This window comes from Zootoca vivipara, chromosome 4 (genome assembly GCF_963506605.1).
Source record: "Zootoca vivipara chromosome 4, rZooViv1.1, whole genome shotgun sequence".
In the NCBI taxonomy this organism is placed as follows: domain Eukaryota; kingdom Metazoa; phylum Chordata; class Lepidosauria; order Squamata; family Lacertidae; genus Zootoca; species Zootoca vivipara.
This window is the reverse complement of record NC_083279.1, coordinates 39,620,432-39,644,460: the sequence shown is the minus strand read 5'-3', so window position 1 is coordinate 39,644,460 and position 24,029 is coordinate 39,620,432. Positions and strand designations below refer to the sequence as shown.

The following is a 24,029-nucleotide window of genomic DNA, read 5'->3' as shown; positions in this document are numbered from 1 at the left end:
CATCCCAGAAAAGCCAGAGAAGCAGGAGACTAAAATCACTGGTGTTCCAAGTAATAGTTTCGCTGTGCTCTGGTACAAACGCGAACTGTACTGAATGTGAAAGTGCTGGGGGCCTTGACAACCAGGTGTTCAGATTACTATCAGAGGCAAAAGGCTGCCTCTCTCACCCATGTAACCTACTACACTGTATTAGTTGTTTTTTTCTAACGTAGTCAGCCTCCATGCCTTATCAATGTTTATCACTCTGTTCCTGTATATAACAAAATTATTTCCTTGTCTAATCCAGCATTAGGTAACTTGTGCCTTCCACATGTCATTGGATTTTATTAGGCTCAGACAGAATGGCAAAAGGTCAGTAATAAAGGAAGTTGCTGTCCAACAACATATGGAGGGTGTGATCATAGTTGCTGATCTCCTCAGAACTTCAGGAAACCAGATGATCCCATTTACTCCAGTTCCGATCAGCTTGTTCTGCAAACAGCCAGATATCATGAATACCAGTTTTTAGTCTAGCTACAGATTCTCTCCAGTTGCTGGGAAATAATGAAGGAATGCATATGGAATACCCAGGCGGGTTATTTCTATATCCCCCCACTAATCCGTAGGTATGGAAAAGAATGTCAAATAAGGTACCTTAGGACCCTTCAAGTTCAGCTCTCCACTTTAGTATTTTCCCAACCCCATATTTCTGTATGGAATGAAAACCACAATAACGTGGCAGGCCCCCAAAGACTGCAACTTAACACCATCCAATTATGCCCCCCGATTTCAGTTTACAGTGGTGCCTCGACTTACGAATTTAATCCGTTCCGAAGGCACCTTCATAAGTCGAAAAATTCGTAAGTCGAAAAACGCCATTGGAAACGCGATTTCCCATAGGAATGCATTGAAAACGGAAAAATTCGTAAGTTGAAAAATCCCTATCTAAAACCGCCACAGTTTTTTTCCGGATGTTGAGACATTCGTAAGCGCGCGGCCATTACCCCCATTCGTAAGTTGAAAAATTCGGTTGTCGAGTCGTTCGTAAGTCGAGGTACCACTGTATTTCATTTCTATCCCACCTTTCTAGTGCCTATGCACTACTCAGGGCATCTAACTATACAAATAATAAATTATTATTATTATTATTGACAATCATAGCGTTATATAAAACAACTTATTCAGTAGGAACGTAGGAAGTTGCATTACAGGCAGATCATTGATTCATCTAGTTCAGTACTGTCTACTCTGACTGGCCGTGCCTCTCCATGGTTTCAAGTACTTAGCAATGCAAGAAGCTGCCAAAATAAAATAAAATGTCTCTACCAACTAGCAAAAGGCAGCAAGAGATGAATCACCCATTTTTCAAAGGTTTTCTTTGGTGCAGCCACACTATGTCATCATGGTACTCCACTGAGCAAATGAAAACTTTACTTACTACATTAAGAAAATGTAAGGGTAAAATGAATGAACTTGAGTAAAATGTTTTGTAAGTCTCAATACTATGTGTTAAAATTCCATATTCATTTACCAGACATGTCAGTACATCAACAAAAACTTCGCTGGGCAATCTGACCAAACAATCTCAAAATTCCTCACCGTTTTACTCTTTCAATGTTTCTATGACACAGTTCTTTCATTCTTTCTTCTATCTTGTTTAGAAGCTGTGATAAAAAAATGTCTGGTTAAAAAACAATAGGATCCAACTGAAAGAACAAGATTACTAAAATTATGATACACAGCCAACTTTTTTCTCACACCTCCAAAGCTCATGGCAGCTAAGAGGATAAAACTACTAATAAACTGTTGATGTGTGTTAATTTAAACTTTTGACATTTTATGCAGCCTTGAAGCAAGTACTTACATAAATATTTGGCCTTCTTGGGTGCAACAGTTGCATTTGCATGTAATAGCAAATAATGGTGTAGCACTACATGGACAAGTGTCAATAAAGATGAGCAATGCCTTAGGATTTGTCTATTTTCCATTCTTATTGTTGTTAAAATTAATTTTGCTTTCACTGCATACAAGCCAGTGAGCTTAGTTTCTAAACAAACCAAATCCAAAACATGAGTTATTTAGAGGTAAAAACAGAAAGATCTGCAATGCCTTATATACAAAGAGAAACAGAGAGAGTGAGAATTAAAACCATTGTGGAAATAAAAAAGGTTTTGTCTTCCACTGAAATGTCATCAAGGTCAGTGCCAGGCGATCTGTTAAGAAATGAATGAGTTAATTCTCCAAGATTCAGCGGAGCTGACTCACTCCCCACGATGCACCTACAGGCATTTCTGCTTTACTGTTATGTTTGAAGCAAGCTAGAGGTTTGCCCCATACTTATCCACTGAGTTTAATGGCTGCAAGAATTAAAACCTGGCATTCATGAAATTAAAAATAAGCTCTGTAAAAAAATATGTCTACAATTCAAGCACTACTGTATGTATATGGTACTATACCTACCTGCTCTACTTCTCCTCCATTCAAATCGTTGCAACTCTGTACATCGACCAACACCAAGCCATGAGGATAAATTCTCAGATTGGCAAAACTAGACAGTAAAAACAAGAAAAGTGTCAGATGAAAGCAGTTCCCATGTCCCTACTTTCTAAGCACCAACTTCTCCAGCAAGAACTGCAGGAAGAGAACCTCCACCACCTCAGCTGCCTACCTGATGCCAACTAATCAACTGTCCTGTGAGCATCTGTTGAAAGAAGACCATCTGAATATTTACATTGCTTCCTTCCAACTGTGAATACTTGATAAGTCTTTGTGGTTAAGAGAAATTCTCCACTATAAACAAGTTTGATTTTTAAAACTGATCTAAGATGACTAGAAATTTAGTTATGTTTTGTTTTCATACAACAAGAAGGATTTCTAAAATATAATCAAACGCTGTTCCATGCAAGTTTGAAGTGCTTTAATGCATTCTTCATTAAAGGGGCAATTGCGCATGTGGCAATGCAATCTTTAGGAGGTAAAACACTTAGCTCCATGAATAAGAATATCTCATGCCACAAAGCATCTGCTGAGAAGCTAAGCATGCTGCCAAATATCCATGGAAAATTAAGAGCCAGTTGGAAAAGTTGTCTAATTCTTTGTCTTTTCAAGCAACTCTAGGAACCTGTTTCAGGGGAAAAATGCTTAAAACACATAAATGATGGAATGGGGGTGATTGAATCAGCTGGCTGGATGTGATCAGTGGAAAGATGTGGTCATGGCAGCCTGGGAAGATTTTTTTATTTAAAAAAACAACCTGCTAAATAGCTGGCAGATGGGCAAGAGATGCTAGCTGAAGGAGAAGGCAATGATACACAAAGGCAAAGAAGGCCAAGGGAGAGGCGCAGAGATATAAAATGGACCAAGGAAATTATCTCATTTTTTGGACTGGTCATTTTCTGATTCACACAGAAAGCATTTTTAAATGCCCCCAAGGGCAGAAGGAAGACCTGCACATAGAAATCAATGAAGAAACCCAAGACTTTAATGCAGCTGCAACTTGAGCTCCTGGAAAAGGCTACAGATGAAATAAAAATGTAAGTGGGAGAAGGAAGTTACAAGGTGAAAGGGAGGGAGAAAATGGGGGGCAACAGGAAAAAAAGGAACTTCATAGGCTGGGCAAGAGTGCTGAAGAGGAGCTGGGAAGAGTGCTGGAGAAGGGGACAATGAAAGAAGTTTCTAACTTCCCTGAGGAAATCAGAACTGGAGCTCACCAAGATGCATTTTCACTTTTGTGAGGGCCCCTGGGTGCCAGCCCGCAAGTACAGAGGCAGAGCTAACACCTTCAAACAGAGCCCACTCAGCCAGAAGTTTTGGTAACACATTGCCAGTGTGTATGTGTGTTAAGCTGTATTTTAAGATGTATTTTAAGCCGTATTTTAATGAACTGTTTTGTTTGTTTGTTGTTGTTGTTTTTCTATTACGTTTTATTGCAATTCATATTTGGTGTTAGCCGCCCTGAGCCCGGGAGGGCGGGGTATAAATATTATTCTTATTAATAATAATAATAAGTTTTTAATTCTGGATTTTAAGTTGTTGTAATATGCCCTGGGAACTGCTGGTGTAGGATAATAAATTTAAGCATCATGCTTGTTTCTAGTATTTCTAGTATTCATTGTTTTACTTGTCAAACTTAAGTTTAATCACACTGCTTAGGAGCGCATCTGATCCTAGCCTTGGTTCTTGAGCCCAAGGTATCGGCTGTGGCTAGCAGTGCCTTTACCCAGCTGAAGCTAGTACATCATCTACCCATTTTTGCCTTAGTTTCACCATGCTGTAATGGACAGTATGGAAGCCTCATATGAAGAGTGTCCAAAACAATTGCTTTAGAATGCAAAGGCATGTGACTCCTTTACTGAAACAACTGCACTGGCTTCCATTTTGTTTCCACGCCCAATTTAAAGGGCCAGTGGTTTGAAGGGCCACCAACTCCAGTATTAGCCCACCTGCCTCCTAATACCTTCATCATCAGACGCGCTCCTGTATATCTGATGTCTCCATGAGTCTGCTTAGCTCTGGGACCAGGGAGAGAGCCTTTTCAGTAGCTGTGGAACTGCCTTGTGGTGGAAGCTCATCTTGCATTAATTGCCTTCTGTCAAATGTCTAAAGCCTTGCAGTTTAAGAAGGATACAAAAGCTTTTAAAGGCCTTTACCAATTTGTATTTTACCTTGCCACAGTTAACGGTTTCATCATTGCTTGAGAATATCTACTTGTTTTAATGGCTGCCTTTTATCCTTTTGTGTTCTGCTGCTTTTAGCAATTTTCACTTAGTTTTTACCTTATTGCAGCTAGCTGTCCTGAGGTTCTTAAAGTAAAGGCGGAACATAAAAAAATTAAATAAACAATTTAAAATAACCTGTATTTGATTACACAAATTTGTGTTAACAGATTTCACCACTTACAAAAATGAAACAACCACTAGCATACACACTAGCCAGTTCAATAATATGGTTCCTTTACTGCACAAACTCAGAAAAGAGTTTCACTTGCCCAATTGTTTTAAAAATGTACTATAACTTTCCAACAATTACTAGAAGTCAAGCATTTCAAAGATTCATGTATTCCAGAAATATTTGTTCTTTTCCCCTTCACTGGCATTTTCAAATAAACTGGAATAAAAAAAAAGGTTTGGTTTTTTTTAATAAAAAAAATCATACCACTACCCGCAGCGTTCTGAATGGCAAATGTAATTAACATTCTGTTCGGTAAAGAAAGTGAATGGCTGTTTTGCCTATATTATGTTGACAACATGATTAATGAAAGCTTTACAATAGAGCCTTCTACAATTCTGCCTTTTGTTAGAGTGAACCATGAATTAAATGGACCTGGGAGAGATGACAAATATTACTTTTGCTGGCTTAACTTCATGCAATGTGGCTTTAATCTAGATATAGAGGAATTGTTTTAGCAAAGACAACAAGGAAGCATGACTTAATTCCCAAGCAACTTCAATTCATTTAGCAGCTGCAGCTTTCCCAATGGGGATTAATACATGGTCTTTGTTAAAGGAAAAAATTGTCAGCAGCAGCATTCACAGGAGTTTGAAATTGCAGAGAATGTATGCTCAAAACCTTTGTGGGTATACCATTATTCAGCAGCACTGCTCGACTCTACGGTGTACGTTAAAGTACATTAATGTGTGGTTTCCAATTCTGATTGACATCTACATTCTGCCTAGTCACAGTTCACAGTGTAATGTATTATTACTATTAGCAGTAATTTTCTCAATCCAATTTACCACTTCTGTACTTATTTCCACTCACAAAAACACTTTCTATTATCCCCCTTTCATGTGCACATTATCCACACTCCCCAAGAAGAGACAACCAGTTGACCTTGAACTCCACAGCAACTGCTACAATGGCAAGAGTCCCACTGATAAGTGTGACAGCATGAAAATTAGGAGAGACCTTGATCCAGCCATTCCTTGCCCTGAAATCATTCAGTGAAACAGTTTCATGAGCAGAGCAAGGAGTAGAGTGAAGCCTGGTTTTCTTTTTCTACAAACAAACCACAACTTTCCATGCCTACAAAAGATAGGAATCTCTCTCTTTACCCCTCGTAGACACCAAGCATCCATCTTTGGGGAGGGAATTTCATAACGTCAGTGTCACATTAGAAAAGGTATTTCCCCTACGCCGCCTCCCACTTTCTCTCTCATAGCTGGGTGTATTCAGAAAGGGGCTTCAGTAGAGATTTCTAAGATCCAGGCATGTTAAGCAGGTAGTCCTTAAGGTACCTGGGTTCTAAGCCATGTACAGCTATTAATCTACCTGCACTTGACATTCTTTCGAACTGCTAGGTTGGCAAGAGCTGGGACTGAACAACGGGAGCTCACCCCGTCGCAGGGATTCGAACCGCCAACCTTCTGATCAGCAAGCCCTAGGCTGTGGTTTAGACCACAGAGCCACCCGCGTCCCAAGGCATCAAATACGGAGTCTAAAACAAAACAAAACCAGCAGCAAAATAGAGAAGGTAACCTGCAGAGGATAACACAACCGAGAAGTCTCAGAAAGGTCTGTAAATATTATTGAATGCCTGACAATGAATTTTGACACGTGTGAGATTTCCATTTTGAATACTAAACAGTATACAACCACTCCAGTTTTAAATACAGGCCCTTCCACAGTAGCTGTTATGCAGGTCAGCTCTATTTTCTTAGAATTATGTTAAAATGGTACAAACCAACTCGCCATTCACAAAACACCACACTTCGGGGTAATGCTCATATTGTTGCCAGGTCAGATAACTGTAGCATTCGAGGGCAGAAAAATGCCCATTGTTTTCAGTCAGCCAGACATGTGCAATGTTGTCTAAGAATGTGATACTAGGCTTGTTTTGTAACATACAATAAAGCCTTGTGGTTTTGTCGGGTTATGTATTCATTTTGTCACTGGGAAACACATTTCCATTACATTTTAGTTACTGTGGGCATTTGAAATTAACTCGTTGAAACCCTTGCCAAAAAAAAAAAAGTCTTAAAAGCTCTTAATTAATTGCACTTTTTATTTCACTTCTTTGAAGTGACACATCTTGATAATACCATTTACCTGGTTGTTAAACAGTAATGCTAACACCCACCACAAATTATGGGTCTATATTGTACTCACCTGCCATTTTTACTGACGTAGGTTGCTAAGTACCCATGATCTTCCCAGTTATGAATAGTTTCTGTCATTCCCTGCTCTTGGAAGATGGGCTGTAGACCTTTAAAAACGGCACTACAATCAGCTAGACAATGAAAGAAAAAACACCATGGGTCAATAAAGAAAGACACTTTTTAACATGTATTCTTTTGATACTTGTATAACTCTCATCATGAACATAAAATTAGATTCCCAAGATGCTGGTACTGTATCTTCTGCCAGACATTTCCCCATCTGCATTAGCTTTTTTGTCAGCATCTTCTCTCAGAAGGATAAAAACAAAGCATAAAGTGAATGTCAAAAATTATATTTCTTACTTAAGAGTAGCAAACTATGTGGTACTCTAGCTGTAACTGAAATAAAAATTCATTCCAAAATTGTGCAAACTCTGATAAAGGAGCTTCCTGCTGGCTCCCGGTCTATATATAGCTACTAGATAGAAAACAAAAGGTCTTTCCTGTGTTTTTTATTCATAAATATAATTATAAAATGCTTCTAATATTGGGGTTGTGGGGAGAGACTTGCTGCCAAGACAATTGTTTTAGTACATACAGTTGCACAAATGTGAGCGACAGGCCAGTTCATTCGTTTTAAAGAGAGAGAAAAATGAATACAAGGTTTTTAAAAATACAAATTTTAAATCTTCACTTCCTTTTTATATCATGGTTCTTAGGTTCTCCTTTTGTTTTTGCAAGCTGAATAACACATATCAATTATAATATACACATGTAACTTGTTTGCCGCCCACTGCATAACACAGGTTTGTACAACGGGGATGGCTGTGGCTTTCTGACATACACACAATGGCAAATATTTAATTAGGAAAACACAGCACATTTCCAGAGTTCTATAACAAAAAGAAGCCCTAAGAGAGTGAGGACCGGATTCAACTAACCCAGAGCAATAGCGGAAGCCAATGCAATGGCTCACACTAGCCCACAGCTCCCAATCTGCTCTGGAGTGGAAGAACCCTCAGAACACGACAATGGGGGAGGGGGGGGTTCCATCTGGCAAGCATAAATGCTGGGACTGACAGAATGATCATAAGAGCACAACATGAATTTCTTCCCCATATTCTCTGTACTGAAAGCAAGTTTGTTGAAAACAACTCTATTTCTAATATAACATTTTTGCACTTCTGCAGCAATGCTCCTTACATCCCACTTGACTTCAATTTGAGTAGTGGGGGAACAGCATTGCATCACAGGTAACCATGGTTAGTATGATATTTTTTCTATTTATATAATATAGGTCCTATCTGGCAGAAATGTTGCAAGGACCATTTGTCTATAGGCTTCATCATTTTGTTGACTAATTCATGCATGGCAATACAGTCGTACCTTAGTTCTCAAATGGAATCCATTCCAGAAGTCCATTCGACTTCTGAAAACATTAGAAAACCAAGGCGCAGCTTCCGATTGGCTGCAAGAGCTTTCTGCACTCAATCGGAAGCCGCAGAAGCCGCGTTTGACGTTTGGGTTCCAAAGAACATTTGCAAACCAGAACACTCACTGCCAGGTTTGTGGCATTCGGGAGCAGTCACAAGGCGTTCGAGAACCAAGGTATGACTGTTATGATAATACAGAACATTCCCAATTTTTGGCAGGAGCACAGAACGATAGGACATAAGTCAGCACAATGTAAGAAAGAATAAAAGAACATAGAAGAAACATTTTTCTTATTATACTTTTGCATGAATTGTAACCTGGGGAGGTAATGAATAAAAAGTACAATGTTATAGGTAAATATTAACTCTTGCTCAGATGAATATCAGACCATTACATTTGCAAAACCAAATGAGCTTTTATGTTTTCAACTATCTGAATCACAAATTGATCTGCACGAAAGGCTGGCTTTTATGTTCGGGATGCATAGCCTGGCATCCTTGTTTGTCCAAGTGGGATTCAAAGAACAAGAAACTAACAGATGGCCATTTTGACATGTTTCAGGTTTCATTTTTCACCTTTTTTGATAGAAGCTAAACTTCCAGCAGAGTTGGGTGTGCCTGGCAATAATCCCACTCCTTTAGAAATTGCATTTTGCTGCTCATTAATTTTGAAAGGAGAGAAGAGGAACCTCAGGCATAGGAGCTGAATACATAGGCCTCTCTGTTTGGCCCTCGGGATACTTCTAGCTCACACTGCTTTCCCAGCAACATTCTGCACCCCCTCATGTACTGTTGCCTATTTGGAATATACCATTGATAGGTCTTCTTGCTTACTTTAATGTACAGGTATGTGCATTCGCGTAGAAACGTCTGGCCTTTGTGTGGCTAGAATATAGCCTATGGTCGAAACAGATGAGTCACATTAATTGTTTTGCCCGTTTTTGTCTCTGGCATCACCCAACACTGGCAGGCAATTCCCAAGAAAGGAAAGCAACCTTTCATCTGAAAAAGGACTAAAGACGTAATTTTAAGACAGCTTGGTACAAGTTATGCCATATATAGAAAACCAGCCCAAAATGGTTCCTTCCACCAAGTACAGTAGTGCCTCGCAAGACGAAATAAATTCGTTCCGAGAGTCGCTTCATCTTGCAATAATTTCGTCTTGCGAAGCGCGGTTTGCCACGGCAAAAAAAAATCGTCTTGCGAAGCACGGCCATAGAAAACTTCGTCTTGCGAGTCACCAAAAACATCGCAAAACGCTTTTGTCTTGCAAGTTTTTCATTGTGCAAGGCATTCGTCTTGCGAGGTACCACTGTATTGACTTTCATCAGCCTGTATGTGGTTGAGATGACTTCCTGGAAAAGTTTCAGGAATAAAAAATACTCCCCTGTTTTTCACTTCACCTCAGAAGTCAAATTTGAAGAGCTCATATCCCATATAACTTTTTAACTTTTTAATACAGGCAACTCCATGTGCTCCCGCGCACATGCGCAGTGCAGGTATCCTGAAAGTGGATCCTGGAAATGGGGAGCACCCTGGAGAGGAGTCCTGAAATTTCTTAGTTTTAAATAAATGGTATCAGTCAGCCAGCCGAAATTTCATAAGGCTTTGCTGATGCACCTCTTTCCTTAGAGCACAAGATAAACTGCTGAGATTAGGCAGGAAGGGGCTGCCACCGACAAGAAGAGGCTTGTACTTGGTGAAGCAGAAAAACTTTCAGGGAGAGAAATGCTTACTGAACAGCTTACCGGTAATCGATTAGGGTTGTTGTGAGAATGAACACTGGGGCACCCTAAGTTCTATGATAGAAAAGCGGGATAAAAATGGGGAGGAGAAAAGAGCCAGCGTGGTTATATTGTGGCTAGAGTGTTGGACTTAGCATGGGAAGACAAGATTTAATTTCCCACTGAGCCATAAAAAGCAGGTAAGCTTTGTTTGGCCACCTTCTCTGTCAGCCTAATCTATCTCACAAGGTTTGAAAGGATAAACGGGTGGGTGGAACACACACACACAACATGTATGCTTCCCCAAGTAAGGGCAGGAAAAAAATGGGAGAAAAAATAACTTTCTGGTTTACTGTTACAATGGTATTTTGTTCTGAGAAATGAGTATCTCCTTCCTGCATTCAACAAGTTATCTGTTTCGCCTTGTTCTAAGAGTTTTCATCAACAGTGCAGAACTGATAAGCAAGGAACAGACAGTCTCTCTCACTGTCTCTCATACATGCAAACAAACAAATAATATCTGCTTGAGGAAGGCCTTAATTGGAATAAGTATTAGGAATTTTGTAAGCTTTGCTCTAATATATGCCCAAACTGAGATTTTAAAAGATTTACTTTGGACCTGCTGTTGTTGTTCTAAAACTCTGACACCTACCACAGCGCCACCCGTGTCCCTACCAGTAATTCAAAACAAATCCTATAAACTTAGGAAAGCATTCTACGAGTGTAACCCTCTGGGCAAAATCTAGCGGTGCACAGGTAAGTGCTAGGCAATATATTTGCCTCTGTGATATTTTGCTAGAGGGAAAGGCTTGGTGTTCTATGGCTTAGCTACTGGTCTTCTCACTCTTAATTCTTGTGTGTGTGTGTGTGTGTGTTTAAAATATCTTAGTGGCACTTAAAAGCTTTCAGCCTGTGGTAAGGCAACAGCAAGGACATAGCAGAATGGGAGGGATAGGCAGGGAAGATGGGTGTGTTGTGTAACTAAGGATCATTCCCAAACTTGGGCAACAAGGTCAGCATCCTAGCAGGCTCAGCCAACATAAACTGGCTTCTTCTGCCTGTATCAAGAGGAAGGTTTCAGTGGCAATTAACATAAAACCACTATCTCAGAAAATATTGCCATAAACGTAATTGCTCCCTTTATGCCAAAACACAAGAAAGGATAGTAACCCTATCATATTTTGTTTCTTTGATTGTAGAAATATTGCCCCTATGGCGCAAGAGCAAGGATAAATCATTCTTCAAAGTACAGTGGTACCTCTACTTACGAATTTAATGCGTTCCGAACGCACATTCGTAAGTCGAAAAAAATTGTAAGTCGAATCCCATAGGAATGCATTGGGAGAAAAAAATTGTAAGTCGAAGCAACCCTATCTAAACAGCATCCAAGATGGCGGACAGAGCTCCATTCGTAAGTCCAGTCATTCGTAAGTAGAGGTACCACTGTATTTTGACTCTCATGGTGCAAACAAATTTCCACAACATGTTAAGTGGTATGTTTTCTGGTTCTTGTACTGCACAAGCTCATTTTTGCCTTTAATTAAATCAGTAACAAAACCATATCCAGTTCATTTTTGAAAGTTTGTCATTTGCTACAAATCTTTCAGTTTCTCACTACTGGGCTTAACAACTTCAGAAGCCATCACTGAAGCAATCAGAAATGCTTCAAATAAGTTTAAGGGACAAGGGCCATTGAGCTTCATTGTGGGCAAATTTCTAAGCAGACATGAAGTTAGCCCACAACTTACCGTATGCACATTTAACTTGTGTGCATTCAGCCTTATGTGTGTGCCCCTAAAAGCCACCTGAAGATTTTTTTTCATTTCCCCCCTCCAAAATTATATTTCAGCACTACTGAATATTTAATGTAGAGATTTCATTTTTCATTTCATATAAGTAAATGCAGTGAGGCATTTCACCCAAAGTCTGAGCAACATCAAAATAAAACTATCTAATCAAGAGTAAACATATTTCTGAGGTAAACTTTTATCAGTGCCCTTCCGTATGAATGCAATCCCAAATGCACCAATTATGTACCCTCCCCAGTGGTTTGTTTGAGAGCAGTTCCACAGAGACAATGCTTCTTTATCCCAGAACCTGACATCTATAGCACCTGGGAAGAAGTTGTTCAGTCTGCAATCTCCATCTTGGAACCAAACTAACAAAATGACTTCATGGCTACATCCTCCAGCCTTTTTTGTACTTCCCCCAACCCCAACCCCTGCTTTGTATAACATTTATCTGATGTTCTTAAATACTAGACAACTTGCCACATTTTTGTAGCTCAAAATAAAGGTAGTGCCCAACTCTTGATATGGCATTATTTTTCTTATTGACAAACCTTTCAAAATATTTTTCTGGGGCTCTAACAAATTCCTTCAGGATTTCATATTGGTTGTAGGCTGCATACTGAAAGTGCAAGTCCAAAGTTATTAAGAAAAATGATTTAGAAGTATTCATTCTATTTAGGTTTTATAACTATAGCTCATCTCTTGTCTTTGTAATCTCCAAGGAACCACTAATGCTCTATTTATCAGAATGCTGCTTGCCACAGAATTTCACTGCATGGCACTTCAGTGTGTTTGTTTATCCATCTGATGATAAAGCTAATAAAATTATAAAAATCAAAAGTTAGCCTGTGTCTGTTTGTTTTTAAAAGTGTACATACCAAAAACAAGCATAAACAGCATTCATTCTGAACAGATCATTCCCTATAAGCATAGTGTTCATATTGTGGTAGGAAAATATTGTGTGGGTCCCTCCTAATGGTGGTTGGCAACTTATTCAAAATACTTATCATCACTGTTCCCTTTACTGCATCCGTCCCAAATCACAAAGACTGGGAGAAGAGGAATGTTTATGCCTAGCGCCTAAAGATATGTAAAGAAGGTGGCATGCAAGCCTCCCTGGGGACAGCATTCCACAAGCAGGGAGCCACTGCAGAAAAGGCCCATTCTTCTGTTGCCAACTTCCAGGCCCTTTATGGAGGAGGCAAACAAAGAAGGAATAACCAGTTGCACATTTAAGAGGGGGGACATCTGGACTGCCAGTAGTACATGCAAAAAGGATCTAGACGCCTTAGGAGACCACAACGATCTTCTGTCACATGGAGGATGGAGCAAGTTTGTTTTTTCATGTTCTGGAGGAACAGGTGGGTGACTTAAAAAAACACAAAGAAAGAGACTGCTTATTCAGCAGATATTCAGGGTAATACCTGCATACGCTGGTCTTTAACTAGTGGGGCGTGGCCTAATCCAAGGTAGGTTGCAACAGGAGCACTACCACTATGCAAAGATATGGTGAACGTTAAGAAATGGGTCTCCAAATGTATGTTTGGGCTAAAAGTGAGTCTGAAAAAGTTGAAGATACACAGAATAGCTGACTAATTCCTCAGCACTGTTTGTTCTACAGAACCAATATGAGTAAGGCTGGAGTCCAGTTTGTCTTGCTTGCTATCTTTCAAAGTTAGCTATTAAACACCTCTGCAAATGGGATTACACAGGTTTACGCAAGAAGAATTTGGTAGACTAACAAGTATCACGGGCAAACAAGAGGAATTAACTTCTACGATAGTTTCAGAATGCAGATTGAAGCACACACACAAACTGATCTGAGTTTCAGATGATGCTTGTGAGATACTTCTAACACCCGAGAAGTTGCTCAGCCCTTCTTCCTTCCTCACCCCTTCCTTGCAACCATTCTCCCTATTTAATATTAGGATGATGCTTACTTTTAAAATAGAACCAAACAGCAGAGAGAGGGAGAACAGAGACTATATCTCAACCACAAGTTGTGATAATACAGAATACTCAAATATGGTTCTTCTACAAACGGAGGAAACATGGCCCTCTGTCACAAAGAAGCTGCAATTGTGTCTATATACCCAGTCGCACAACCTTTAAACCTTCATAGTACAGTGGTACCTCTACTTACGAATAACTCTACTTACGAATGTTTCTACTTACAAATGGAGCTCCGTCCACCATCTTGGATGTGGTTTAGATAGGATTTTTTCTACTTACGAATTTTTAGATAGGGTTGCTTCGACTTATGAATTTTTTCTCCCAATGCATTCCTATGGGATTCGACTTACAAATTTTTTCGACTTACAAATGTGCGTTCGGAATGCATTAAATTCGTAAGTAGAGGTACCACTGTACTGTTGATTTTGCTGGGAACTGAGCTGCTACCCAGCTTTGGAATCTGTTTCTTTATAATGTTAATAGCAAGCTGGCCAAGATCAACAGGCATGTGTCACATCCACATAATACATTAAAAGCACATGGCTTCCGCCAAATAATTTTGCAAGCTGTAGTTTGTTAAGGGTGGTAGGTATTGTAGCTCAGAGAAAGGTAGGCTACCATTCCCATGATCTTTTGAGAAAAGCCATGTTTTAAATGTACGGTATGTTGTGACCATTTGAGTACCCCAATAAAGCTGCCAGTTGTTCGATTGTTGTTCTTTGTTCTAAGCAAGTATTTTTTTCCATTACACACATATGTGTATATGATAACAGAACTAGATATCATTAAAATTACACAGGTTCAAATTCCCACTCAGTCATGAAACTCACTGTGTGACCGTGAGCCAATAGCGCTTTCAGAGCCGAATTTTCAATTTACATCACTGGTTTTGAGAATAAGGAATGGGGGATCAGACAAGGTTGGGGCATGGACAATGCCTTGAGCTCCTTAAAGAAATTGAGAGATAAAAAATGTAGCAAATATGAATAAAAGTCCCCATACTTTCCTTGAACTTTGCTGCAGTCAACAAGCAATATTGTCAGGTATTTATTTATTTAATATACTGCCTTTCTCCCACTGCAGGGCCCAAGCTGGCTCACAACATAGACTAAAACAGATACAGCTGAAATTAAAAAAAAAAACAACCCTAAAAACAGTTAAATACGTAAGTTATAAAAAAAATTTTAAGAAAACAATATGGTAACCAAGTTACCATATTAAAAACAGCACTGAATCAAAACAACTTACAACTACAGAAGCGAAAGAAAATATACAGCACAGATCATTAAAAGTTCTTGCCACACGATACTGTTAGTGGCCAAAGGCCTGCCTAAAAAAAAAATGCCTACCAATGAAAGGAAAGCAGAAAGGGAGCTGGCCTAGCCTCTTGCGCAAGAGCAGCCACCGACAAGGTAAAGCATAACAGCAGTGCTCCTAGGTGTCACATAGGAATTAGCAAAAGTGGAATTATGGTGCTGTAACTGGAAGGCTTAGATAACTCACTTGCACCTAGATCTAAGCTAGTTATATCAGGCACACCAGATATAAATTTGTTAGGCGTACTGCCTGAGCTGCATCAGTACAAAACTCTACCACTGGGATTCAAAGATCTGCTTAGCTTCAAGAGGCGTTGTGCTGATCCTGCATTTTTTTTATCTTTAGCCCCTAAAATGGAATGTTCCTACACGGTAGAAACTCAGAACCGCTTCAACCCCCTGATTGATCACATGCCAGTACTTAAAGACGAAGAGCAATTTATGCCACAAATAACAAGCGATGTGGCCAACAGCAAAAGTGTAGTCTCTCTTCAGAAGGAGGAATTGGTCGCTGACGCGGCCAATCATATGACATTTGAACAGTTACATTTAATAATTAAAACCTTGCACTGTATATTCAAAAGAATAGATGATCTTTCCTCCCAGCTGCACAGTCTTCAACAAAAGCTAGTTACTACTACACTATCGTCAGCCGGCGTTAAGTCCCTTGAAGAGAGAAAGGCAACGAGGAGTTTGTCCTTAAATAACAAATGTACTGACAAATCTAAATACAACCTTAACCTTCAATTAGGTCATCAATCCTTGATTCTAAAACCAAGGCAAGTGAGCCTAACTATACAAAATGGGGACCCAAGATGGAGAACTCTGGGCGGTGCTAAGGAACTCCTGAAGGTGCTTTTAAATATTGAGGCAGCACAAATTGACCTTTGTGCAGTCCTCCCCCATCGCCACAAATCCCAGAGAGTCCTGCTTGCGTTTCAATCTACAAGAATTCCCTCTATCATATTACGAAGGAATAACACCAACGAGAGCCTTCATAGACCCTACGCCTAAACCCCTATTGTTGGAGGCAATAACCAAAGAGGTCTCAAAATCTGCTAATCCTGATCCACTAGTGGATGACAGAGTAGGTGTCCTACCTCAGGAGAAGAGTTATGTAGCCTCCACTCCTCTGAAAAAGAACAATGACCATCTGGTAAGTGGCCTGACACCTCCAGAAGAGATCGAACTCATTGCCTCCTTTGCAGATTTACCAGCGGTGGAACAAAAAGAAATTATTAATAGGCTGGAATCACTTAAACTCCAACTTATTAGGAAGCTCAGCACAAGAACACCCACATATAGCGAACATGACATCCTAGAAGAATCAGATCATATGGAACTCGAAATATCAAATGCTAAATGTATGTCGGTAATGGAGGATAAGATACAACCCCAAGTAGTAACTACCGGCCCTTCCGTCCAAGCAGAACAACCCGCCGTGCTCTTAATAGATTTACAAGACTCACCCTCGATAAATATTCCTGAAGAAAGCACTCATGACATATCACAACAGGTAAAATCCCCTTCTACACATTCATCGATGCCCGACCTGGAACCTTCTTATAGCACTGACCAAACAAGAGAAGAGGTGCCTTTGCTAACTTTCCCAAACAGCTCACTCTCCCAGCCTCATCCCTCATTGCGGAGTATTATGGATTCAACAGCAAGACCAGAGACGGAACTGATCGAAGACCCAACAGGCCACATAAATCAAGTAGTCCAAAAGACCAGCAGCAGGCCACAGAGAGACCAAACGTCTGACGAGATAGCTGGATCGCATTTGGTGGCCCACCAAACCTCTCTGGAAAAGGGGACCTCCCCTGCCCAAGGTCCTACTCCTAGAGGTATGAGTGGCCAAGTTCAACAGTCAGATAACTTTGCAAATCCTCCCATTCAGCTTTTGCGAGGGATTTTTCATCAGAGGAAAATAACTGGTTTTTTTTTTAGCGGCTCCCCTCTTCCCGTATTAAAGTTGAACCAACCTTCTGAATGACAGTTACTCAGAAGAGAGAGGAATCCCCAGCCTTCAATATTAAGTTGGAACATTGCTGGATGGAAAAGTAAAATATTAGATCCAGAATTCCAAAAATATATTAATTCCTTTCTTATCATATTATTACAAGAAACCTGGGTGGAGGAGGAAATTGAGATAAATGGCTTTGAGTCTATATGTCTGCCTGCTAGCCCGTCAGCGAGTGGTGTCCGCCCTAAAGGTGGCCTTACAATCGGTATCTCTCTTAAACTTCGGGCTAAACTTTCACTAGTGCATGCATTACCGCCTTATGCTATTACCGGACTGATCTCTGGTGAAAACTTCTCCTTATTGGTTACAAATGTTTATTTCCCCCCGGGAGGGTTAGCAGCTGATCTGACTTCTAGATGGGAATTCCTAGAGGATTTTTTACTTTCCTGCTATCTTAAGTTTCCAAATGTCCCTTCCCTTATTGGAGGCGATTTTAACGCTCGGATAGCTTCAAATCGGGAGGCTCTTATAAAGTCTAAATGGTGGGTCGACCCCGGCACTCAAACATACGATCCAGTATATATCCCCACTAGAATATCAAAGGATGTAAAAGTCAATAAGGCGGGAGTGATGCTTTATCAGATGACTTTACGCCTAAATTTAATTATATTAAATGGTAGATGTCCTCCAGATATTCCAGGAGAATTTACCCATCTAGGGTTAAAATCAAACAGTGTCCTTGACTATGTATTGGTCTCCCAGGATCTATTTTTGAATGTCACCTCTTTTAAAATTGACAATGCTCAATTTAGTGACCATCTTCCCCTGTCAACCAAGTTATGTGTTGACTGGCAGTTGCTCGACCGTTCCCACCCAATCCCGGTGATTGAGGAGTCGACTACTAAAAGAAAGGGGATTAAATGGTCCCCTGCCCTTGCCCATAGATATAGGGATTTTATCCGAGAAAAGTTTCCTGGCGACCAGCAGGACGTAGGAATAGTCCCGCATGATCCAATTCAGTGTATGAGGTTTTTTTCTTGCCTGATAGTAGTTTTAACTCGCTTTTTTTACTTCTCCAGCCTATAGAGTTAAAAACCATTATTTTAAATTTGGCGCCCCTTGGTTCAACTCCTCTTGCAAACAAGCCAGACTCCATCTACACACGATATATAATGACTATAAACTCTCCGGTGCTCCTGCCTTACCTCCATCTTATCCCCTGGCTAAAAAAGCATACAAACAGGCCCAGAAATCGGCCAAAAGGGAATGGCAACTAAATCGTTGGCAGACTATAATTACTGCCTCAAAATCTCATAACTCCCGGAAATTTTGGTCTTTAATAAAGGGAAGAACGAGGAATTATCCCCTAACGGTGATCCCGGCCCCTACGTGGGAGCAGTTCCTGAGAAAATATTTATCAGTGGCAGAAGCTCCGACCACTCACTGGAGACCTTCCTCTAATCCCCTTCCTGTCTGGCCCAACACCGACCCTGCTGAAATCTTAGAATTGATAGCTGAGCTGAAAACTGGTAAGGCTCCCGGGTCGGATTTGGTCCCTGTTGAGGCTATAAAGCTACACTCTGCATGGTGGGCAGGGATTTTAGCTAAAACCTTCGACGCCATAAATGCCACGGGCTCAATACCAGAAACATGGAAGGAAGCCATTATAATTACTATCTATAAAAAAGCCCCCCCCCCCGGTGACCCAGGGAACTACCGGAATATTAGTCTGTTATCATCCATTGGGAAAATATATGCCCGTTTTTTGCTCGCAAGGTTGATGAAGTGGTCGGTTGAGGCTGACCTGATTAAGCACGAGCAAGCTGGATTTAGATTAAACCGTTCCACAACAGATCAGGCAATTATTCTTTATCACTTAGCCCGGAAATACTCGTCACCTCGACGGGGCCAACTTTGCGCAGCTTTCATAGATTTGAAAGCTGCGTTTGATAGTATCCCGAGGAAATTACTATGGGATAAACTTGCCCGTTGGGGTATAGATAGAAGACTTCTGTGGCTTATCTCCCAACTTCATGCCGGGTCTGTGGCCAGGGTGAGATTAACCCCTGCTGGCGACCTAACAAACCCAGTGCCAGTAAATAAGGGCGTACGCCAGGGCTGTATCTTAGCGCCACTTCTTTTTAACTTATTTATCAGTGATATGAGGAACCCATTAGCCGACTCACAAAAATTTATCCATGCCCCTCGAATAGCTGATTATCGTTGTCCATTACTTCTCTATGCAGATGATGCGGTGCTACTCTCTTACTCCAGAGTGGGTTTAAGGAGGGCACTAAAGATTTTTGCAACTTATTGCTCTCTTAATCATCTGTCTATCAACCACACCAAGTCCAAAGTACTGATATTTTCAAGGAGTCGTAAACTTTATTCATGGAAACTGGAGGGTACGAAAATTGAACAAGTACATAAATTTAAATATTTAGGAATTTATTTTCAGTATAATTTAGGGTGGAAAGCGCATGTTGAATACCTTCAAAACAAGACAAAAGCCCTATCGCACTCCCTCCTCCGTTTTTTCTTTTCTGAGGGGGCCCTATTCATCCCTGCGGCCTTGAAAGTGTATAGCATTAAAGTGTTGGGCTGCTTTTGCAAATGGGCTGCTTTTGCAAATCTCTCACCTTTAGAGTCGCTTCAAAGCCAATTCTTACGTTGACTCTTAAAATTACCAACATGCGTAAGTAATGCTGCTATTCGTTTAGAAATGAAGATCCCTTCAGTTGAGTTAGTCTTATGGAGGCGAGTTTTGATTTACTGGATATCCCTATGGCATAAACTCCCGAACCACTATCTTATTCAATGCATGTGGCAGGATGACTTCACAAATTTGTGGACCGGAAAAATCCATGCCAAATTGTTGCCCTAGGAGATCTCTCCCTCTGAATTGCTCAAACTGGATTTAAATGCAGCAAAAAGGTGTATAAACCAAAGGTTGGATGGATGATGTGGAGCTATACCAAAATTGTCTAGATGGCGGGGGAGTCTGCTCACCGTTAAATATCGGCATAACCCCTATTTACCGTACTCCATCCTACTTAACAACGCTTACGGCCGCGTCTCATCGATATGCCTTCCTTAAAGCTAGGTTCAATGTTTTTCCAACTAACGTGCTGAGACATAGATTTACTAAGGGCCAAGTCTCTTCAATGTGTGCTTGCGAAATGAAATCAACTGAATCTTTACACCATGTTATGTTTATCTGCCCTATGTACAGTTCGGCTCGTGCTAGTATATTAAACTCCATAATCCAGCCTATGGCTGACAATCCAGTTGACCTTCAGCTAGCCTGGGTTCTTCATTCGTACAAGAGACGGAATGGAATGTTAGCTGATTATTGATAGTTACTGTATAAGTATTTTTTTTGTTGTTTTTTAATGACATCAGATATTGATTTTAGTTAGGCGCCTAAATTTTTAATCTTAATCTTAAACCTTCAAGATATGTTTTTTGAATTGTTAATATTTGTCCTTGTGAGCTGTGAATTGTGTTATATTATCTGTGGTTTGTACGAGTCTGCGGTTTTTATTTGATTTGTTTTGTTGTGTTGTGTTTTATGATGGGCGTACAGCCGAATAAACATATTTGCTGGTTATTTGCAGGTAGACCCCAATGCCATATAACAAACCACCTCTGGAATTTCCAATTAAAAAAAAGGGTGTTTGCCAGCAGAAATGAGAGCTGCAGCTCAGAGGGATGGGGGTTCTAAAGGTCCCCTGGGCTCACACAGAACTAGTAGTTTCCCAGTTCTTTGAATCCCAGCCTATGCGTATCACAACTACCAGTATGCACACCTTTGGTTCAAAAATCAGATTCCGCAGCAATTGAAACAAGCCCATGATTACCCAATTACAAAATGGAGCTGCTTCATTTTCCTGTAGTGCAAATAATCTATGGGATTATTTATACCTCTACATGTAAATAGATAAAGATAAAGGGACCCCTGACCATTAGGTCCAGTCGTGACCAACTCTGGGGTTGCGGCGCTCATCTCGCTCTATTGGCCAAGGGAGCCAGCATACAGCTTCCAGGTCATGTGGCCAGCATGACAAAGCCGCTTCTGGCAAACCAGAGCAGCACACGGAAACGCCATTTACCTTCCCGCTGTAGCGGTACCTATTTATCTACTTGCACATTGGGGTGCTTTTGAACTGCTAGGTTGGCAGGAGCTGGGACCGAGCAACAGGAGCTCACCCCCACCGACCTTCTGATAAGCAAGCCCTAGGGCTCAGTGGTTTAACCCACAGCACCACCCGCTGTCCCCTATATACCTTTTAAGGGGAAGCTTTTAATGTTTGATGGATTTCTGTATTTTAGTATTTTGTTGGAAGCCGCCCAGAGTGACTGGGGGAACCCAGCCAGATGGGTGGGGTATAAATAATAATAATAATAATATATTATTATTATTATTATTATTATTATTATTATTATTCAGGTGCACTCCTTTACACTACAAATGTACAGTGCATAATTTGCATTAAGTTAACAGCTGCCATTCACTCACATATAAATAAATATGCTACTGCACTTGAACAACTGAGACAAAACATGCCCATTACCATAAAAGTTGCTTTGTACACTTTCTTCCATACATGCACTCTTCATAACATGTTGGTAGCAAATAAAGGGTTGACCATCCTCCCAAATGCCATTAAAACTGGCATGCTCAAAAGAAGACTGGATGCCACTTTTGGATCGAGAGGGTTTTCAAAATAGCTCAACTGTACCAAACATCTGAAACACAGTTTGTAAACTAATTTACTGTAATAACCATGTGGGCAGTAAACTCTTAATTGCCAAATAAAGATTTAAGAATAATGGTCATAAGCTCCACAGCTAGTTCGTCTTAACCCTTAATAAGAGTTGGAGGAATGCAAAACAAAAACGCTCCTGATTTCTTTTCTTTGCAACTTAACAACAGAGGAGTCCCAATACACTTCCTGATCTTTCATTTCCTGCCAGGTTTTTCCCTCCCTTTTTGAAAAAGTTATCATTAACACAGAGGCCCTTCCCCAATATCAATCCATTGAACTCCACTTTTTCTCCCTGGGCCCCGATTTTCCATATCAATAGATCACTTCCTTGATCACTTCCTTTCACAATCATCAGGATTACTGGAGAAAAATAAGCTGAATAACCTTCGTCACTGTCAGCACAGCTGCAAAAGCAAAAAAATAAAGAGTCACCGCCTAAGGGACAGATTAAGGTCACGCATGCGACTATAAGGCGTGCACGATCATCCCTTCCTCCAAAAATTTACAGGCGCATACTTTTTAAAAGCCAGTTACAAAGTCAAGTTTGCAATAATAATTTTTATGTATGCAAAGAGAGCGTGCCCCGCCGGGGGGGGGGGGGGAGAGAGCGGTGCGGAGAATCGAAAAAGGCCCTTGCTGGTCTATTTTCGGATGCAGAATGTCGATCAGAGCCTGTGCCCAGGGAAATGAATGGAGAGGAATTGCATGCGGTGGGGAGAGAGAGAGAGAAAGAGAGAAATACTGTAAAGGCACATGCAGCGGGGGCGGGGGGGCCAAGAAATCTGTATGGCTGGAGAAACAGAAGAGCGGGGCTGAGCTTCAGGGAATCTGCATATATGAAGGGGAGGAGCTGCAAAGACGAAGCTAAGAAAATAATATAGGAGGGGGAAATCCAAACATGGGGAGGCCGAAGGCTGCGGCTTAAGGCGCAAAAGTTGGCGGCAAATGGGCTCCCAGTTGAGCCCGGGCGAAACGCGGGCATGTGCGGCACAGCTTCGGGGGTCAGCGGGAGGGGATGGCGGCCGGCTCGGCTTAGTCAGCAAAGGCAGTGGCCTGCGCCAAGCAGCCGCGGCTGCTTCTGACGGTGCAAAGAGGAGCAGCAGCAGCGGCGGCGCAAGGCAGCTCGGGCCTGCAGCAACGAGCCATGGCTGTGCAACGGCGCCCCAGCCAGCCACTTTGCCTCCCTTCGCTGCAGGAGCCTCTTCCTCCTCCCTCCCCACCCCCCGCGAAAAATAAAAGGGTGGAAGCACGGGGTCGGTCTTGTCGGTCAGGGTTAGGTTCGGGGTGGGCAGGGGAAACCCCGAGCGAGGCGCCTCACCTGTGGCGCTGAGCATGAAGTCGAGGGTGCTGTGTCGCGCGGCTGCCATAGTGAGGTAGAGCCCTGTGCCATGCCTGGTGGAGCGGCCGTGGCTGCTGCGCTGCGAGTGCCACCGAGTGCGTGTGTGTGTGTTACGCACGCGGGGTTGAGGCCGGGGTTGCCGCCGAGCGGGGACAGCCCGAAGGGGAGGGGCAGCCTGGCTGGGAGCGAATGAGTCGGCGATGGGGGGTGGGGAGAGGGAGAGGGAGGTAGAAGCAGAGAATTGGCTGCTACTCCTCAGAGCCAGCACGGCGGCGGGGACAGAGAGGTGGCCGCCCTCGCTGCTTGCTCGCCGCCTTGCTTGCTTGCTCGCCTCCCCGGCTGCCTCCCTCGGGGAGCGCGGAACCGCAGGCGCTTTGCTCAGGAGTTGTTGCTATTGTGTGAGCAAGGCGGGCTTTGCTAAGGCGGTAGCCGCTCAAACGGCATCGCTGTTTACATTCGTCAAGCCCGCCCAAAAGCTGCTTGTCAGTTGGGTGGGTAGGAGAAAAACAAGCTTTTTTGGGGGGGAGGGTACGACTAGGAAACTGCCCAAGCTTGGGTTGTTGTAACTTATTTTAAAAGCTCCCAAGAAGAAAAGGGTGCAAGCTTTTGAATCGCACAAGACTCCTTGCCAAGCCCGTTTTTGAGAGGGCTGGGGAAGTTGCT

The 24,029-nt window shown here is 41.6% G+C and overlaps 1 protein-coding gene across 2 annotated transcripts in view; it reads right to left on the bottom strand.

The window, feature by feature from the left end:
* Positions 1-23,773, bottom strand: part of SMS (spermine synthase) — a 40,164-nt gene extending 16,391 nt beyond the window's left edge. Inside the window, exons 1-5 of one of the 2 annotated variants that reach the window (XM_035116152.2) lie at positions 23,346-23,772; positions 14,807-14,923; positions 7,087-7,207; positions 2,440-2,527; positions 1,579-1,643 (exon numbers count right to left, since the gene is read on the bottom strand). In XM_035116152.2, coding sequence (XP_034972043.1) covers positions 1,579-1,643; positions 2,440-2,527; positions 7,087-7,154 — 221 coding nt within the window. In that variant the 5' untranslated portion in view covers positions 7,155-7,207; positions 14,807-14,923; positions 23,346-23,772. Of the gene's footprint in view, positions 1-1,578; positions 1,644-2,439; positions 2,528-7,086; positions 7,208-14,806; positions 14,924-23,345 lie in introns of both variants that reach the window. The other variant, XM_035116151.2, reaches the window with a different exon arrangement.
* Positions 23,774-24,029: the final 256 nt, after the last annotated feature.